This window comes from Neodiprion lecontei, chromosome 4 (assembly GCF_021901455.1).
Source record: "Neodiprion lecontei isolate iyNeoLeco1 chromosome 4, iyNeoLeco1.1, whole genome shotgun sequence".
In the NCBI taxonomy this organism is placed as follows: Eukaryota; Metazoa; Arthropoda; class Insecta; order Hymenoptera; family Diprionidae; genus Neodiprion; species Neodiprion lecontei.
In genome coordinates, this window is record NC_060263.1 from 31,454,740 (window position 1) to 31,475,031 (window position 20,292).

Sequence of the window (20,292 nt, forward strand, 5' to 3'; positions counted from 1 at the left end):
GATGGCGCCGCAGAGTCGGTGCACCTCATGTATTTTTCCCAGTCGCGCGGCCAGTCGAAACAGGTCAGGTTTGGCAGGTTCACTGACAGCGGTGTAACGAAAGGCAGCGTCTGTCGTAGCTACGCTATTGAATGAAATTGAAATATCGTTATCGAGAAAATGAAGGAGGTCCGAGCGAGTTCTATCTCAGAAGCAGACGCTCCGTCAAAGTGAACGGGTCGAGGAGAAAGAATCGTTGTGAGAAATCGAGGGGCGCCTATTAAATGCAGTGAAGAACGAGAGTTTTTCCTACGCAATACAGTTCATCCAATCCATCCGGCGAATGTGTGTGCTGCTGGTGCCGCTGGTGTTATAGGTTTAAGGTTTGTGTTTGGTGTTTTCCCCAGTAGTTCTCAACTCGGGAGTGGTGATTTTATGCAGCAGATGCATGTGGGCGTGATAAATATGAATGACACACAACCTTGCCGCAAGATGTTCTTGTTTATTAGCATGCCAGTACAGTTTCAGTTTGCGTTATGTGGCCTTATTTGACTACGAGATATCCGTTGCATCACGCGCTATGAGGCCTCGTAAAATATTCCATGTAAATATGTAGACACCTACACGCACGTACGCACCTGTCCCCTCAAATATCAGTTTTGTCGATGCGATGCATTAGACGTACGACGCAAACGCATGTAATTCCAAACAGGATCTTAGTTCCTAACTAAATGGCGGATTGTAATGCTGTGTCGTTACTTTTCTCGTCCACGGTTCTTCCCGGGCTCGTGGTATCTCTAAACCTACGTAGCACCTACGTAGGGAAATCATATTCGACGCGCTCCTCTTCGGACCGAATAGAAATTGGGCCCTCTCGTTTGATAAGCTTCTGCGATAGCGTAATGAAGTCTGAACGCTGTATCCGCAGCAGCGACGATCCCCTGCTGTCTTATCTATCTAACCCCTCAACCCACGTAATTCTCTCCTGAATCAGATACCTGCTTGCTGCCTATTACTTTACTCTGATATCATTCGTGCGAGGCGACAGCTGCGTTCCCATGTGCAGGAAATTAATGCACGCTAATGAAAACGATTTCTCACACGGTTAAAAAAAAAAAAAAACGCGTTTAAACCAGCCTTTGTATCAAGTGCTGAAATTTTTCTACGCCGAGTTTTGATCTGTAAAGCGTAGCAACAAGGGGGGGGGATATATAAAAAATGGAAACAAGGCCTCCTAGAAAGTTGCGTTTATCGATCACGAGCTCAATTTCCGGTATGTATCTGGGTAAATCGAAAAACCTGAAGCGCTTAAAGAATGGAAGAAATTAGTTAATGCTGAATAGTGTCTGTCAAATTGTACCTTTTGCCCTGTTCACGGTTTGTCCTGTTCTTAAGGTGGTACGAAAAAGAGAATTTCCATCTTAAGCGGTCATAATTTAAACGATTTCCCGTCGTTTGGGGACAGGAAATGAATCAGTACTCGAGGACGTGTTTTTCATAGTAATTGATCCAGTCCAGACTGAGCTTCACTATTTGATGTGGATATGTCAGTGAACATGTCTCAAACACTCGGTATAAGGCACTTCATCAAAACGTGGTACAATGTTTGTTAGTTATCAGCGAATTCTCCAAAGCTCGATTGCGTTTCGTGATTCTTTTATTCGTTCAAGAAGCACATACTGCGGTGAATAGAATTTAAACTGTTATTCAAACACTTGCTGAAATTATGTACACGTATACATACGTACATTGTGTGTCTAAAATGGTAAAATCATTGCTTATCGATTAAGCTGAATCCAATCGAAGCTCCCATACATTGAAAGGTGCAGGAAAAAAGAATCAAGAACAATACGGGATTTCTTCGAATCTTACTACGTATCGGCTGCAGACGAAATTCTTACACAACTTGTTACAATGTTATAATACGACGTGTAAGAATTTGCGGTAGGAGAAGAAAAATCCAGTTTTACTCTACGAAACCGCGAATACATCGTACCTATGTGTATCTGTATAGTTACCGGGTAATCATGTCTCAATACGGTTCAACTCATGGACAATGCGCAATGCGATCCGTCGCTGACTGTGATAAAAGAGAAGAATAGAATGGGACGGGGAAACAAAAAAGGATGAAGGAAAAATATGTGCGAGAACGGTTGACAGATTGTTTTCTACGAACACGTTCCTCCTAACAACAATAATTTATAAATAGACATTACAAGTATACGTAGTGTAAGACGTACTTTATACACTTATGCTGCAGTTCAAAAACGCATGAGGATTGTAAGATTTTCCCAGTAACTATTCCGCGTTCAACATTCTATGTGTGATTCTTAGTGCGCGTGACAATAAGAATATACATGTAATTACATAACAAATTTCACCTTCGTTTTCATTACTTGTCGCGTTATAGGTGAGAATCGAATCGAAAAGAAATGAAATTGAAAAGAAAATATAGGTATGTATCTATGATAACCCCTGTATTCCTACAATACGGTACAATCGCCTCAAACACCTGTTGGATGTATTGTGTAACTTTTATGCGACCGAGGCATTTCATTGACAGAGTAACGTAAATCTTGAAAGTTATATGTCCAACTGTCGACTCTGTCATATACGTACCTTTACGAAAACGGGGTCGCTTGTTGCAGGCAGTAGTGAATAACTAACGATTCATTGCTATATCCGGGGGAATTCCGGGTCAAGTTTAAATAATTTATCCCCTACGGCTATAAAGGGGGATATAAAATTCATATCTTGAGTGACAACAGCGGTAACAAAACGAAGAAAAAAAAAAGAAACAAAGAAAAGATATTGCATTCTGTTGTAATGTTTAAATGAATTTTATTTTTGTATTTGCGAGGATCACTTGTCTCGTTATCGCATTAGTAATTCAATTTATACGTTATACGTTATACGATTAGGAATACTCGCAGCTTACGATCAACGATTTTTTTGCCCGTGAAATAATACATTCGCCCATGAGTTACTGCGTGCACGCTTCTACGTACGAAATATTATACGTATATCGTGCTGCTGTGTAGCAACGTGCAGACATGGGTAAGATTTTTTCCCCGGAGCTTAATGTTGTCTTTGTATTGTATTTTTGTACGGAGCCTCGTGCATCTTGCCTCTTACCTCCTCCTCCTTCTCATATGCGTTGCGCGTTCGTTACACATCATAGATGTATATATAACATACACGTATACGCCTCAAAAATAAAACGATAATAATAAAAATAGAAAAGAAAAGAGGAGTAAAATGAAAACGTCAACAAGGCGTATAGCTGGACTACCGAGTTGATGAGAAAGTATGTAACTAAGAAGGATGTACGAGCCTCCCTATGCGTTGTGGGAAGACGTATCGGTACACGTTACCACAGAACTGGTTAACGTCATAACGTCAGACGGATATAATATACGTTGTAGTGCCAAAACCGCCCGATGCGCCAATCGTCGTCTCTCGTTTTGCAGCGGGTGATAATTAGTCGGAACGCGAGGGATACCGTTCGAACGATCAGAACACGAATTTCACTTTTCTCAAGCACCGCGTTATAGTTTAAGTCCGCTGACATGCGGTTCCTTCACACGAGCGTTGTTTAGAAATGATTCCATAAAGCAGCAGGAGCTCTTGAGTGAGAAAACCTGAAATTCCGGTATTCCTTCTCGACTATTTTTTTTTTTTTTTTTTTTACCACGATGACAAGTATGCAGATGGCTTTGAAATTTTTTTTATTGCAAACGGAAGTGCCAAAGGTTCTAGAAAGCTTGTATGTACATATGTATAATATAGGTATGTATAAAATGCGCACGCATTTTCTTATCTTGCATCGTTTGTCTTATCAACGATTTCGCACAATTCTTACGCTTTGCTTTTTTCGTTTAAGAATAATTTTATGCTTATATCGTTGGACACCGACGACGATTGTTTCGTTAAGAATTTATAAAGATGAAAAAATGTTCTGTTTTTCCTCGTTTGTTTTTATTTATGTTTTTTATTCTAATTTTTTCTCCCTTATTTCTTTACTATTTTTTTTTTATTCGCATTTAACCGAACAAGGAGCGCCTTCTCTCTGCACCGTTATAACAAACTCTCTTTGAAGACACGCATGTATATACACACACACACACAAGTATTCTATGTATACATATAACTACGTACGTAGTCATATACCTTATACATATAGAGTCCGATCAAATTTTATTGAGAATTACAACCGCCCGCTGCTGGAGTGCTTAATGCGGACAGAAGCAACATGATTAGTGTACATGTATGTATAATATACCGTCTGTGGCCACAGCTATACGCGACTGTTATTACAGCGTGTTGTATTATTATTATTATTGTAAAAGATCTTTCAACCATCCAGTAGTCTGCACGAAAAGTCATGTCGCATACATGAATTACTTATAGTCTTGGCTATATTACACTCGTTGTCAGGTGGAAATATCAATAATAATGATATAACAACAATAATCGGGTACCTGCAGGATTTTATCAGCAAAGTAATAAAAATATTTGACTAAATATTTTGCATCTACGTGAATTACTATGCGATTCTATCAATTATCTCTTTCTGTGCGTTGTAAATTATTATACCTACAGAAATTCTGCCGACGTGATATTTTATGCACGTGGATAGAAAAAAACGATATATCAAAGGATTAGTTTTCACGGCAAAATCGGCGCCGTCTATCACCCTTAAGAAATAATAGGCATCAATACTCGCTAAGTCCATTCCAGTTGATGGGTGAGGGCGGGTCGCAGTCGTGGGAGGATAATAATCACATCCAAGTCCATTCGCAGTTTTATTAGACAAATGGATCAGCTCTATTTGTAGCAGAAAGTAAATTCTGAAGTAAATGGGAATCCATATACTATTGCATGAGTAGTTTTTTCCAATTTGTAATTAACCGAATATAGTTTAAGGAGTTGACAATTTTATCATGTGGTAGACGTACATTCCGTCATTATAAAATTTTTTTATTCGTAAGCTACGGAGATCTCTTTGAAAATACAAAAATAGAAAATATCGAAATTGTAAAAAACGGCTTAGACATTGATCCTTCATTTCAAATCTCTTTAAAATCGTTTCAAAAAGTCTTTCCAGATTCGTTCGATTTCTTTCTACGATGAGAGATTTTGTTCAGAATTGAAGTAGGTTTTTTTTTTCATTTTTCGACATTCAATTCAATACTGCCATTTTCTGATCGTAATCAGTATCTGTATAATATTTTAAATTTAAATATTTAAAGCCGCTAACATATTGAAAGAAAAGTGTATGTCAGTCCTCTGAATAAAATAAGCCATCGCAAAATGACATCGATCAAATCTAATAAACTTTTAACCATTTTGATGGGGTTTGAAATGAAACATCGATATCTAAGCTTTTGTTAAGAATTCCAAGTATTTTTTAAAAGTGATCATCGGATAGCTTACGAATGTAATAAATTCGTGAATACCCACAGTACGAATGCTTCGTAATACGCATAGTAAATGAAAAGAATCGATTTCTGGCCAAGCAATCTCCCACGATATCATTCCTGTTCGTCATTAATCGTTGTTATTGAATCTCATTTTCAGCCCCAAGCCGCGGGGGAGAATCCGGTTTGGAATCCAATCAACGATATTTGGGACACGACGCGTCGACGTGACGATATTATTGCAAATTGTTGAAAGTTGTGGATAAAAACCGATTCAATAATGAAAAAATTAAGATGCTGGTCATTCGGGGGTATAAGCTGCAAGAGCGATCATCATGAAACGAGAAATGCGACTACGACGACCGGAAACTGCAATGGCAATAATAGCTGCACGAACGCCGAATTAATACTCGCAGGACGAACAACAGCAATGAGCAGCATCAACGGCAGCGAGAATATGACGTTCGACTCGTGCAGGACAAAGTGATAGGTCACCCTGGCGTGCAGAAGGACTGAGGGGCTTCGTCGGCCTGGGTCATCTTCCTCTTCGGCTTCGGAGAAGTCCCAGAAGATGCCTGGACCGACGTCGGAACGACCCCGTGCCCACAGGCTGACGGACATCGAGCCTCAAGCTGCAAAGGTTCTTTTATGCGCCCTCTTGTGCACGCTTATTACCCTTCCTTTCTTTTTCTTCTCGCTTGGACTTTCTTCACTTTGAGTTTATCATCTTTTCCCCTCGTCCCCTTTATACATACCTATAAGAGGCTGAGCTTTTCAGTTATTCAGCGGCAAATTGCTCTCTCTCGCTATCAATGCGTCGCATATACATACGGTATACGTGATACAATGTAACATGCTGTCGTATACTGCAGCTTATATCTGATGCTACAGTATAGCCGTAATCTTGCTTTTTTTATTTAACATTTCTGACCTTAGTTGTAAGTTATCGTACACAGGTATAGTGCGAGTGTCATAAGTGTGCACTCGACGGAAAACGGAGCGTTGTTCAGTGATTATTACCTGTTTTTTCCGTTTCTCATCTTCTTCGTCGTTTTCTCTCGTCTCTAATATGCATATACCTACACGTCCGCGCTCAGCCTCATGATGCAGACATTCGCGGAATTTCAATTCATCCCAGCGTGATAATGCTGGATATTGAGCGTAACTGAGATGCGTGCATTATTGATAATTTTTGTACATATACATGTACACACTATTCCTTACATGTTTCATCGCTCTGCGTTGTAACTTCAATTTAACACACACCATGGTATTTACCGAGAAAAATTCTGTTTCTTTACCGTCATTCATTATTCATGTTTGATTTTTTAATTTATTTCTTTATTGTTTGACACCTGCACTTTGTTCACTTAATTATTATTTTTGTTTCCCTTGTCTTCTACGGGATATTTATATTTGTCCACCGTGTGTGTGTGTGTGGAACGAATTTCAGTCGCCAATTGTCTCGAAAAGGAACGTGTCCATATATATACGTACGGACCATTTTATTTTATGGAAATTACTATTATTTTTGGACCACGGAAGTCTGTTAGTTCTATTTACCACATCCTTGCCCTCCCGTCTAAGTTTTTCGTGTACCTACGAGAAGGAAAATGCGGAGCCAGTTAGGAAACGAGCGAACGAGCGCGAGAAGAACAAATCGATAACATCAACTTGTGCGGTTGTTCTCTCTTACTCTCTCGTCCTCGCTATTTCTCGCCCTTTCTATTTGACTGTGCCAGCATCCCAGATTACGTACGTTCCAGATGCAGCTGTCAAACTTGTTCGGCCAATAAAACGTGCTCTCTTGTTATTATTCTCGAAATATCTTCTTCGCGAGCGAGTGTGCGCACGGTGCACATGATCTTGTTCGACCAACATGTTCCGCATGCAGCTTGGTAACATATTGCAATATACTGCAGTCCAGAGTAGTTATTCCAGGTATTATGTTTGTAGAAGAAAAATTCATCATCTGATTTGATTTCAATTTTCATCGGTATGTAATAATAACAGCGATGGGTTATCGAATTTGATTTTTTTTTTTTTTTATTCTCGTTTACGGAATCATTTAATTGTTAGTCTTATTATTATATATTTCATCATGCGTATATATGCATTTTTGTAAGAATTTTGTGATTCGTGCGAGAAGCATAAAATCTTTAGAATCTGAAAATGGAGTTACAGTTTCGTAGTGTTTTGTGATCAATCGCATGTCTCGTGACGACAATATCTTTACATTCGCGTTGGAGGCTTTAATCTTTTTTCAGACAAGAGTGCGAACATAATTTAACTGCACAGGATGGATATTAACCGTTACTTTAATGAGTCCCACGGATCATTTGTTCAGTTCTGCCTTGTAACGCTGCGTCTGACACGCTTGGACTTCTGTAGAGATATAACTGATACTTACATGATGTGAAAAACCGGTATTGTACGAGCGCGTATTAAAGCAGTTGTAAAAACTTGGCTAATAAACGAGGAAACGAATAATCCTCGTTATAAAAATATTATACGCAAAAATGTACGGATACATAATGTAAATGTATATGCAGATTGTAAAGTATTATTGTACAATGTACCGTATAATGTACAGTTGAGGCCGTTATATGTGTACGTAAAACGTGTCTTCGGCTTCATCTTACAGTGTCGAAAGCATATGGAAAAGGCGAAAAATTAATAGACATGAATCAATACAGCAGATTGCAGACGACGGATTTTTCTTTCCCTCAGGCTGCTGCAACAGCTTATTCATCTCGACTCGTCGCGTCTCCACCGAGTCCGGCTACATTGTCGTAAATATACTCGACACGGGAATATCCGAACAGCCGAAAGACTGACCCAGTTTTCGTACTTGCAATCAGCCGCGCTGCTATAATGTGCTTGAGATGTCCATGCTGTTCCAGTTTAACGTATGCACCCCGGTGTCTGCCCATTGTTCGGCATACTTATACCGTGTAACATACATGCATACATGCATACATACGTGTATGTGCGGCGATAGTAAGAGGGGCATGCGCCGTTAATTAATAGTACATTGTGTAACGAGGACGCAAATTCGGTCTTTTCGGGCCTAGCGTAAGTTGACAATATGAGTCGTAGGTGAGCCGAAGACGAATATTGCAAATACGCGAGACGAAAAGACCGTTGCCTCCTTGCTGCACACGATTTATATAACGTAGAGTATGTTACGCGTTTTTTCACGAAGCATGAAATTGAGGTTAGGGTTGCGTAATGTCGGATTTGTTCGCGACGGCGCATGCGCTCGGTACTGAGAAGACCAGTTTTAACTCCTAGGACTTGAAATCGGACTTTTCAGTTCTCCGCGCATGCGAGTTCGCAGACTTAGTCAACCGTCATAGAAACGGGTACTTTGTGTACGGAAAACGCGCAAACATGCTCGCGTCATATAAATGTATTTTTATGTAAGTAACGCATCGCATGCACGCGTGTCTGCGGTAACGCCTTATACCTGCTTTTAAACGCGTCGGGAATTTCACGTGATGCGAGAATAGGATATGCGACGACGTGTTTTCTCATCGACTCGGCAATCAGCCTGTATAGCAGCTGTTCCTATACCATCAGCTATCGAGGCTTCACCACACACTGGACAACGGCTCAGCTTCGTATTTCATTAACAAAATGTTCACCCGCAATTGAATCGGTGAACCGTGAATTAACTTACGGTAATATATTAGGATTTTAAAAGATTTATACGTAATTACATAAGTAACGAATAGAGTTGAAAATGAGATGTGTATATCTGGATTAGTTTTTTTTCGTCAATTGTCACGGTTTTCTATCTCACATTACCATGTGAAAAGAACTTTTAAACGATTGATTAGTTTATTTCCTTTTATCGGTATTCGTTATTTCTCCGAGAATGGATACTTATCTGTATTGCAGCTGAATGAGAATTATTGATGTATCCTTGAAATGTGTTTCAAAATGATAGGATTGAATAAATCAGACGAGGTGCTGCTACGCGGAGATCTTGAGATTTAATCTTTTGCACTGCTCGAAAGAATTACCAATTTAGTTTCAAATTCATGAAAGCGGAAACTTCGCAATGCTGAGACAGAGCTGTGTTCTAATTCCTTTCACTGCTGACCAATTATGACAGTTGAAAATACCTGTATCACTGCATTGAAGTACACGTTGTATTAGATGTAATAATTGCGATAGTTTAGAAAATACGTAACATATTTACCGTCCAATTTTTCAATAAACCCAGTCGAGATTTCGAAAATTGTTTAAAAACGCACACACATGTTATTGACATACCTATATTTCCAAGGGGGAAAATAACTCGAGATTTCAGTGATACGATAATTTTTTGAACCGAATTAATTTAAATTAATTCATATAATTAACGTAATTTATCAACTTCAATTCATTCTTTTTTTTTTCTCTAAAGAAATAATTCTAGCATGAGTCCAAACTAATTCGAATCGATTTTCCATAATTTTTCATAATTCAGTTGTTCCTCAGTCAATTCCATTTCCTTCAGTTAATTATAATAATTATGTTTAATTAGGTTATTTCGCATTAATTCGATTAATCCTTATCAATTCGGTCAATTCTTATTAATTCAGGTAAATTATAATTAATTCACAAACCTATTGCCACATTAATTCAGCGACTTATTTTCCCCTCGTACATTCCTATATTTAAATAGTAAAAAATTGTGTTGTTTCATTTCACGCAGACACTTGCATTTCATTTATGACGATTTTACCGATTAACGTTGCAAGTGCGTTCTACTTTTTAGTATAATTGCGAAAGATAATAAAGCATGATTAAGCCTAGACGTCCCAGTTTGCCGCGAGAAAAAGGAAAAGAAAAACGAATGGAAATAATGAAATGGCGATATAACGGTTGCGATGTTGCGCTGAGACAAGTGTATTATGCTAAGTACTGCTGGCCAGCTGGCTGACTCACTGGGAATGTCACACTTGACTAGAATAATCGTATATATTATACACAGACATGTTTTCAGGTTTTTTGTTACTGAAACACGATCCGTTCTATAGTTGCAAGTGTCTGCCCGGTTGCCTCAGCTGTATACTGCTTGTGACAGCACCTCTTCTTTCTATTGATTAATTGTTCAAGGCATATTTAGTTACTTGTATGGTATTAATAGCTCGTGAGGATTTTCGACTTGCTCTGAACTTGATCAATTTCTGTGCTCTCAACTATTCAGATCTCGTCTTATACCAAATGGGTTGATTTCGATTCCCATATTCAACAATATTGAGAAAAATAAAAATATGCACAAAGGCGCGTATTCCTACAGACCCAGACCAATTATCCTCGATTGAACAAAGAGTTAATTTACCGATTCCTTTGTATTAGTCACAGACCCCTTAATTATTACGTATTCAGATGTTGTCTCTCCGGGTGCATCCACGTAGTTATTGACGATTTATATACATATATATACATCTTTATTTGCTAAATGAATCATCAGTCTGTCGTTTTAATTGCGTGAGTTGAGCTAATTTATGAACGCTCAACTGATATTGAATACTTCGACTTGAATATTTCGACTAACCGTCTCCATTTAAATCAAAATTTGTTTCATTCTCAGGAATTGGGAAACAACAAAACAGATGACTTGAGTACGCCAGGAAGTTCAGGGGCCAATATGGGCAGCATTGCAAGATTTCCAAAATTGGATGAATGTGCTCACTTTCACTATGAGCATGTCGAACTTGGGGCACTGGAGGTAAGTCGTGATTCATAAATTGGGATAGTGTGAGAGATCGAATAAGTAAAACTCCTCGAAGATCTGAAGAAAAAAAAAACAACACATAACGATACAGTAATTTATTTAATTTTCTCTTCTATTAATATTACAATATATAATTGGTTTTCCAGTTTTGTTGTACTCAAAGTGTATCACTGTTGTAAATCAAATCAGCGAACGTAATTTAAAATTATAATACATTTTATGTAACGATAGAAAACCAAGTGCTGGTTGTTGCTTTCTCTGGTTTTATAGCATGAAGTTAACTTCAGTTAATTGAAAGTATTCGGAGAGAACGCCTTGAAATTCTTGGCTAGAAGTATTTATGTAAACAAATAATCGCGTTTACTTGAATTGATCGTATTTTTCACAAATAAATCATCAGTGTTTAATATCGATGCAAGGTTCCTCGATAAGTTTAGTTTCTGACCAGTCTTCTCTCATTTGCAAGGTATCGGTTAGCGAAGATCCAAACGATGACATGTACGATGTCAGAGTGACTTCTGGCGACGCATGTTGGACCCTACAACGCTCGTATGAAAACTTTGTCATGTTTGACAAGCAGTTGCACCGATGTATATTCGACAGGAAGTTTTCATCGCTAACAGAGCTTTCCGACGATCAACCAGAGAATACTACAGTCGTGTTGAAGGATTACTTGTCCCGATTTTCACAGCTCAGTCATGAGGGCTTGAATTGTGGGCCTGTTTTAAATTGGCTACAACTGGACAATAGGGGAAGAAGAATTCTTGTTCCAGAGGCTGATTCGTGTCCAATTAACACGCCAGCTGTAGCTGCAGCTTACGCTGTTAGGCCTTATGCTGCACAAGCCCAGGATGAGATTTCATTTCAGGTATATGTTACTCTTGGACTTTTTTGATGAAATTTAATTTTCACGTTTGTTCCGTATACGCGTTAGCTGTCAACTTCAATTTGCACCAAGATCTGATGTATTACCAATGACTAAAAAGAATATTTTGATGTCTGTCATACTGCAATAAAATAGTCACTCCATGTGAATGTAATACTGTAATATGAGACACGATAATTGTCTTAAGAATGTTATGAAATAACATCAGAGTGTTACGTAAAAGACAAGAAATTGTTACGCAGTGTGACAATTTATTATTATATTTATTATTAAGTAAATTTGCAGTAAAGAGTTGAGTATACAATAAATCTAGTGCTGTTTTTCCACCGTTTTCCATTAGTAGATTTAGTTTATAACAATATTAAAGAATTGGGTTTCTTGTTTTTACGAATAACAATGTGAAATTTCATTTTTACAAATATTTAACAGATATTCTATAATATATAACGAATGTTTATTAGGTTGGGGACATGATCTCAGTAATCGATATGCCACCTCCTGGGGAAAGCACTTGGTGGCGCGGAAAACATGGTTTTGCTGTTGGTTTCTTCCCGGCAGAGTGTGTCGCTGTCATTGGTGACAAAGTACCTCGTCATTTAACTGTTTCGACAACAGTAAGGTCGAAACTCCCAGTTAAGCCAGTGCTTCGAAAGCATGGAAAGCTCATAGCTTTCTTTAGATCATTTATACTCAATAGACCGTCAAGAAGAAGGCTGAAACAGTCGGGAATATTGAAGGAACGAGTTTTTGGATGCGATTTGGGAGAGCATCTATTGAATTCAGGTCAAGATGGTAAGTTTATAGTGCATGATATTTCTATTTCTAGTACATACGATCAGTTCGATCATATTTCTCATTCAGCATCTTCCTTTTGTTATTGTTAGTGCATCTTGTTAGACTAACCGTTCTTCTCTTAACTCTTCAGAATATAGATCATATTGAGACGCAGAAAAGGCCTTGTTATTAACAGTAAATGAATTTTATTCTTCTATATTAGTCTACTGCGTACAGCAGCTTCTTGTAGACGTACAAAAAATCTGAAGATATACCCAAAATAGTACATTACCAGCTCCAAAGAACCTATTCTCTGCGCGCAGTATGATGTTGGAATCAGTATATGGGATTGCTGTATGTCTAATAGCAATTAATTGTTTCATTGTTAGTGTACAAACCTAAGACGAACTAAAAATTATATCCTTATAGATGTACAGTTTATTCGCAATATCTTACACTCTGTTTCCTATGGCTATTATAGCTGAGAAGAATAAAAAAAAAGGAAAAAATAGAATGAAGTGAAAGAATAACCTAAATTATCTTCTGTCTTTCCTTCTTCATATCAATCATTCATTATTAAATTATGGTACATAATTTATTCAATTTGCAATACAACTTTCTTGTTTCCAAATATATAAGTCAATTTATTGATTTATTTTAATAAAATCGTTCTGAATTTAATTTCATGTACTAATTTAGTACCAACGGTGCTTACCTGCTGTGCCAAATTCATTGAAACTAATGGTCTGGTTGACGGCATATATCGTCTAAGTGGAGTAACCTCTAACATTCAACGACTGAGGCATGCGTTTGACGAGGATAGAGTACCAGCACTTCATTCGGACGAAAGTATACTGCAAGACATTCATTCAGTGGCTTCGTTGCTGAAAATGTACTTCAGAGAATTACCTAATCCATTGTGCACGTATCAGCTATACTCCGCTTTTGTTGGAGCAGTGCAGGCTGAAACAGATGCAGACAGATTAAGATACATGAGAGATGCAGTGCGCAAACTACCCCCACCTCATTACAGGTAAACTTTAATTCTTTAAAAAAATCTTTAATTAGTTGTAGTACTTGACGAAAAATACATTCACATTCACCATTCACTTTACTGATTCATGATATTACCGTACTAAAGGACACTTGAATACCTGATGAGACATCTGGCCAAAGTCGCAGCGTGTGGGAAAGAGACTGGTATGACTTCTCGCAATGTAGCTATTGTCTGGGCACCTAATCTTCTCCGCTGCAAAGAACTGGAAGTTGGTGGAGTGGCAGCTCTTCAAGGGGTTGGCGTGCAAGCCGTCGTTACTGAATTCTTAGTTTGTTATGCAGAGCTGATCTTTGGTGATGGTCCTGTCGGCAGGCCTAAATCCTTGGCTATTACGACACCAGCTAGACTTTTAAGTCTAGAAGAGGCTAGGAGTCGTGTGCTCCGTGGTGAATCTGATTACATAGAAGTTGGTGCAGGTCCAGCTGGCCTGCCGCTACACTATCATACGGTTATCGAATTGCCCAGGAAAAGACACGGATCAAAAAGATCGCCGTCGTTGAATTGGAGAGCGCTATTCACCAGAGGTGGCTTGGGAGCTCGTGGTAAGGCCAGGCAAGCCAGAACTCCACCTCAAGTTGAGATTCCCAGTTCTCTAAACTCGTTACGAAGACTGAGGCCAGTTAAAAGTGCCGATAGTTTGGATGGCGAGGATAGTCTTGGACCGCTTCTCGGACCACCGCCCATTAGACCCTGTGGTCACAGTCGTTCTATATCACACGATTCCTATTTTGATCACTTAGCGGATGCCCCCAGTTCTAATTCGCCATTGGACTTGTCAGAAATTCAGCTGAACTTTGATTTGGAAGAAAGGGAAATGAGAATGTTCTCGGAGGATGAAGGGGGTGGCATTGCTTCTATTGAAGCCTCTCCGAGAAGGCAACGACCAGAGGGTCCACAATGTACTGCTGTTAGCGGAGGATCCAAGAGAAAGAGGTCCAGACTGGAAGAGCGATTGCACTGCGACGTCGAGCTACGATTCATTGATAGCCAAAGCCCAGATCAGGTGCGAATAATGTGGACATTGATTCATGGTTTTGTCAATTTTTGCTTAGTCTTGATTGTGTTAGACTGGTTTTTTATTATGTATAAATCGATATTGAATCTGACTCATAGTCGGTATATCTTTCACATGCGCTTACAGGTCATGGTTTCGGCAGAGGTGCATGGTACGGAGACTCCTTCTCCTTTACCAACGCCAGGTTACTTGCCGTTACTTTCAGAAGCCTCGACGCCGTTAACGCCTGCAACTTTACCAGGAACTCCTCCGTCTATTTCACCGAATCCAGCCAGCAGTTCTAGGATAAGTTTCAGGAGTTTTACGTTACCCTTAGACATTAGCGACAACCAAAATAGTCAAGACAAATTAAAGAGGGTTACAGTTTCTTCCGATCGAATATCTAATTCTAGTCACAGACTATCACCTAATAATGAAAACGAAAATGACATTAAGTTGTGCGACAGAATCTTAACTCCTGCCTCGGACCAAGATATGACACCTTGCGAACGAATAACTCCGACCTATGACAGACTCACGGAATCTTATGATAGCAGAATAACTGCATCGTCTGAGGGGCAAGAGATTTCTGAAGAATCTTGTCAAAGGGTGTTGGATTCACCAGATCAAGAAATGACACCTTGCGACAAAATGACGCGAGACAACAGTTGCACGAGTTATGATGGCATTACGTTGCCGTCTAATGAGATTCTTGAGTTTAGTTCAAGTTGTGAAAGAATATTGCCGTTAAGTCCGGTCAAAACAAGCTACGATGAAAGTATTCCAGAATCTGATTCTTCAGTACACATTGGCGATGGCACACAAGACAATCAACTAGAATCTCCTAGTTGCCTGACATCTTCGGAATTGCAAGAGAATGCCTGTTCAGAAGATAGCAGCAGATCCATTCTGCATAGTGAGAATGTTTCACAAAGTACATCTCTCAGTTCTCAAACAGAAGAGTTGATCGCTGAAACGCTTAAAACTCTCGGTAGTGAACCCAGTAAGTTACCATTGACTAATACCGATCTTGATTCTCCAATGTCGTATGAACAAACTCTCGAAGACTTACCAGATTCTGGTTTTGTGATCTGCGATAGTTCTGATAGAATGCTTACCAATACAGAAACTCAACCAATGACATCAAACCCGAATGACTCTGGGGAATGGGTAATAGTTGAAAGAACATCCGAGTCTGGAGTCTCGCCGACTAGCGTTTCCAGTGATCTTACGGATCTTATACAGGAAACTGTGGATCCTGCATTAGCGACGGATGCACCGCAGATACAATCCTTGTCGGAAAACATTTCTAGAACATCGCTCGATCTCACAATGGGTTCGACTATTGCTACGGATGTTGATACGTCTTGTATTGGTATCAGTGAATTGACAGACAGTCCTGTAATACAGGCAAAAGAATCTGGAAATGCAGCCTTGCGTCCGATTGAAGCAAAGGAATGCAAAGAAATGATGGAGCATGATGAGCGTATTAGCGAAGAAAAAGTTTTCGCGTCTGGCGATCGTGGACAAGAAAATACTTGTGCGAATGGGACAAGATTATCTAGCAGTGTGCAGTTTGTGTTACGGGATCAAACCAGTACTTCTCGGAGGGACGAAAATGAAACAGAACTTGTGAGTAGGCATTCACCTGCTAAGCACCAGATGAATTTACATTTGAATTTTGTGAAAAAACCACTCCACGAAACTCATTTCAACGACCCGGAGGTGTACTCGGAAAATGATAGCACAAATACTGATGGAAACTGTAGAACCACGAGCGAAGGTTGTCCCAGTACACAGACATCACTCAATCAGCAAGGTGATTTTCAATATCAACTTTCACCTAGCGATTCCGGAAAGCATCAAAATAGTTCATACAATAATAAAAGCCCAGAGCATCAACAGTTTTACAGACAAACATCTGAAAATCGATTACATTGTCAGGTAAGTTCAAAAATTCAACAAAACTATGATATGTCGAACAAATATCATTCTGAACATGTACTTGAGGATGATGATTACTCAGATACAAAGCACGGTGATACGCGACACTCTCAAGTAAATGTTCCAAAAACGTTGCACCATTCACAAAACAATGTAGAAGTAGTTATACCATCAGAGAATGCTGCAGAGCCATGCGAAGTAGCACATGCTCCTGAGGGTGCATCAGAAGCACCCTCTCTAGCTTCATCTTGTACATTTTCCAATGCATCGTCACCAGTTGACGATTCAGTTGTATTGCGCGACACAGCTGCGATCTTGGAAGAGTTAGCTCTACAAAGATTATCAGGCGGAGGAACAAACGATATGCCTATTACTCCCAGAAGGAGATATGACTCTGAGATAACAAGGGACCGGCGAAGCTTCGACTCTGAAATTGGACGAGAAATAGTCAGGGAACATAAGATAAAACAAGAGTTAGATTCTGCCAGAGGGAAGTCCGAAGAACCCCCGAACAACGGGTCTCAACATTTACCCCCGTGCCTGAGAGCTCGACAAGCGAGAGCCACGCGCGCCGCTCTGAGTCGTTCACTGGACGAAGCCAAGTTTAATCAAATGACCGGTGGCTCGTCTCTGCCGACGAAACAAGCTTCCGAAGACTCGCAGCATAGTTCTACGCCAAATGTAGGCTCTCAATCTTCCATGCTTTCGTCAAACAACTTGGAAAGAACGTCACAGAAAAATTTGGGAGGCATTGATTTGGGGGATCCAAGGTGCAGGGAGAGGATAGAAAGATATAAAGAGGAGAGGAGAACATTTCTAAGAGATAAATATAGATCTGAAAGCTTTCGAGGAGCAAGGTCGAGAGCTGATGACGAAGGAGAACAAGCTCTGTTGGCTAGATTAAAGCAGCGAGCTTCCAGGCCATCTCTTCATTGACCAAGTGATATTCGTAAGTCCCGTACTCTCTTTATCTTTGCTAAATAAAGAGCCTATTGTATTTTATGAGAACCACATTAATGTGGATCTATTATTTAACCGTTCTCAAAGTTTGACTGATTCTTTTTCAATCGATTAGTCTGGCCAGGTTTTCAAACATTGGGCTCATGCTTTCGTCACAGTCATGAATTATTGTGGCATTTAATGAACTTTGTGACAATGATGAAGGAGAAGCATTTGCGTTCCCCTTTGTTAGATCGGATTTAATTATCGGAGATGTACCAGAGCAGAACTATGGATTTAGGTTTTATTTTATTTTAAAATATAATGCTAAACATTTATAAACATGGTACTTGATATTCTGCTGTCGCCATTGGTTTCTCAATCTTGAACGCGTTATTTTGTTGAAGATATAAAAATGTTACATCTACAGGTATGTATTTGATTTTATTCAGATTATTCTGGATTAAAGAAAATGTGTTATTATACAAGAAAATCCATTCCTCTTTAATAACTATTACGCGACAACTCAGTTGGAATTCAACAAATTTTCATTTCCTAATTCAGACTTATTCTTTAATCCTGTAATGAATATTGAGACAGCCCTTTGTTTCTCCTTTTTTATTCCATAATTATATGTATACGTTCAGAATTCTGGTATTTAAGGAGAATTTGTGAATTACCGACGTCAAAAGCGGTGTTTATTTCATTTTGTTACCAATTAAATTCATACTGGTTATTATATAGCGATAACTTTGATGTTCGAAGTCTGAAGGTTGTGTTTTCTTTACATATCTAGTAATTATTAGCCAAAGGATACAGAGTTATCCATATCTAACGACACTCTATATCTTATTTCGTTAACTTTTATATCACGTCAATGTGTTTCCTCTTACAATTTATTTATCATTCAATTATTGATACATTTCATATACTACCAAGGGCTCTGGTGCGTTTCAATACTTACATTAAAAATTTCATCAGCAATTGACAAAATGAATCACAAATTTTTATAATTCACGTCTTTATTAAGTTAAGTATTTTATATAATGTATGTAAGAATGTTATTAATTTTTCATGTTATGGGCAGGTCCATAGTAATATTAATGTGTTTTGTACATGCTAGTTTTTAATTACGTGTATAGGTCAGCGATCTAATATATTGACTCGAGGTTAGTTCATTCTTTGAATCAATTGCTGGTGAAAATTTTTCGTGAAATCAAGATTACTATTAGAAGTTCAATAATTTTTCCGTAGGCACAATTATCCGCATATTTATAGACTAATACATTATTCACGCCGCCAAACCGCGATTCTACCGTTCGTAGTATGGAAATATACATACAACGTTTTATTAGCTTTACTATAAATCTACTAACGCCGTTAACGAATACTCCAAAATTATATTGACAATATGGTGTTCATGAAGAACGCCGTGCATATACATAAAATATTATATAATAGGTATATATATAAAAACAGAAACCAGAAATCTCTCCAATAAAAGAATCTGTAGGCAACAAAAAAACCGGACCATAAATGTTCAGCCATTAAGTCTTATTATTATTAGTATGGTATCTCGTGATGATAGTACATAGTTATAAATGTATCAAAGATAGTTAATAGGTTATTTGGAAAGTTGGGCTATTCAACTGTCTAAAAATCGCTTTAATTTTTAAAATTCTTTGCCTACTTTGATATTTGAGACCATGACTTTATTTACAACTGATTATAGATTCAAGTTTACAGCTTTCTGATCAATATTAAATTTTCTCTATTATTTTGTCACCTTCTAAAATGCAGATGTTTTCTTCTTTCAAGCAATCCATAATCATGGTACTTATCGATAATCATTATTCCACTCTTTATATTTATATTGGAAAAACAAGAGATTCAATATTTGTCTATGTAGTTATAAATCTCATAAGGTAATCCAGATACATGAATGCTGTTAAGCTCGCCATCTTACTATTCTAAATCAAGTTAAAAATTATAATCAACTTTCCAGTCTAATCATACGTGACGGTACATAACGCAATGCGCAATACATACCGTAAAGATATTTATTTTTAATAATTTGACATTCGTGAATAGTGATTATTATTCATTTTAGGATTATAGGTAATTACCAACAAGGCTTTACTGCTGACGATAATATTATACGGACAAAATTGAAAGATTGAAAAAACATTCTCTCAGCATAACATAGCTAGATATAATAAGAATAAAGACTAATGTAACTGCATCGTTTAATAGTAATCTTGTTTTTTGGGGTATAAGAACCCGCGGTTTATCGGCTTCGATCCATTTGCGTCACTTTATTCATTAGCTTATATGATAAATGTTTTGTTATTATTGAAGAACTGTTTCGCTCATTGCATTATTATTATATATAAATAAAAATATATGTAAACAATTATAAATATTATAAATATGCAGATAAAAATGATAATCTTTCAATTTCTCTTCCAAATCCAAAGAATTTTCTATCTGTACGTATTTAAAGTAATACTGTACATTATAAAGTTTATTCGCCGCGGTTATTGGATTAGAAGATTTGACGATTATAAA

General features: G+C 38.2%; 1 protein-coding gene across 4 annotated transcripts; it reads left to right on the plus strand.

Annotated features, from left to right (window-relative positions):
- Positions 1-37: 37 nt before the first annotated feature.
- Positions 38-19,883, plus strand: LOC107217684 (rho GTPase-activating protein 32). Of its 4 annotated transcripts, XM_015655309.2 has the most exons (9): positions 38-362; positions 5,560-6,039; positions 10,987-11,124; positions 11,597-11,998; positions 12,478-12,808; positions 13,490-13,823; positions 13,932-14,389; positions 14,588-14,850; positions 14,989-19,883. In XM_015655309.2, exons 2-9 carry the CDS (start codon positions 5,971-5,973, stop codon positions 17,719-17,721), a joined length of 4,728 nt encoding a protein of 1,575 aa, XP_015510795.2. In that variant the 5' UTR covers positions 38-362; positions 5,560-5,970; the 3' UTR covers positions 17,722-19,883. The 4 variants fall into 4 exon arrangements, with proteins under 4 accessions (XP_015510795.2, XP_015510794.2, XP_046592379.1 ...); XM_015655308.2 differs by having other exon boundaries at positions 13,932-14,850; XM_046736423.1 differs by lacking the exons at positions 38-362; positions 5,560-6,039 and adding an exon at positions 6,885-7,340 and having other exon boundaries at positions 13,932-14,850.
- The last annotated feature ends 409 nt before the right edge of the window (positions 19,884-20,292 follow it).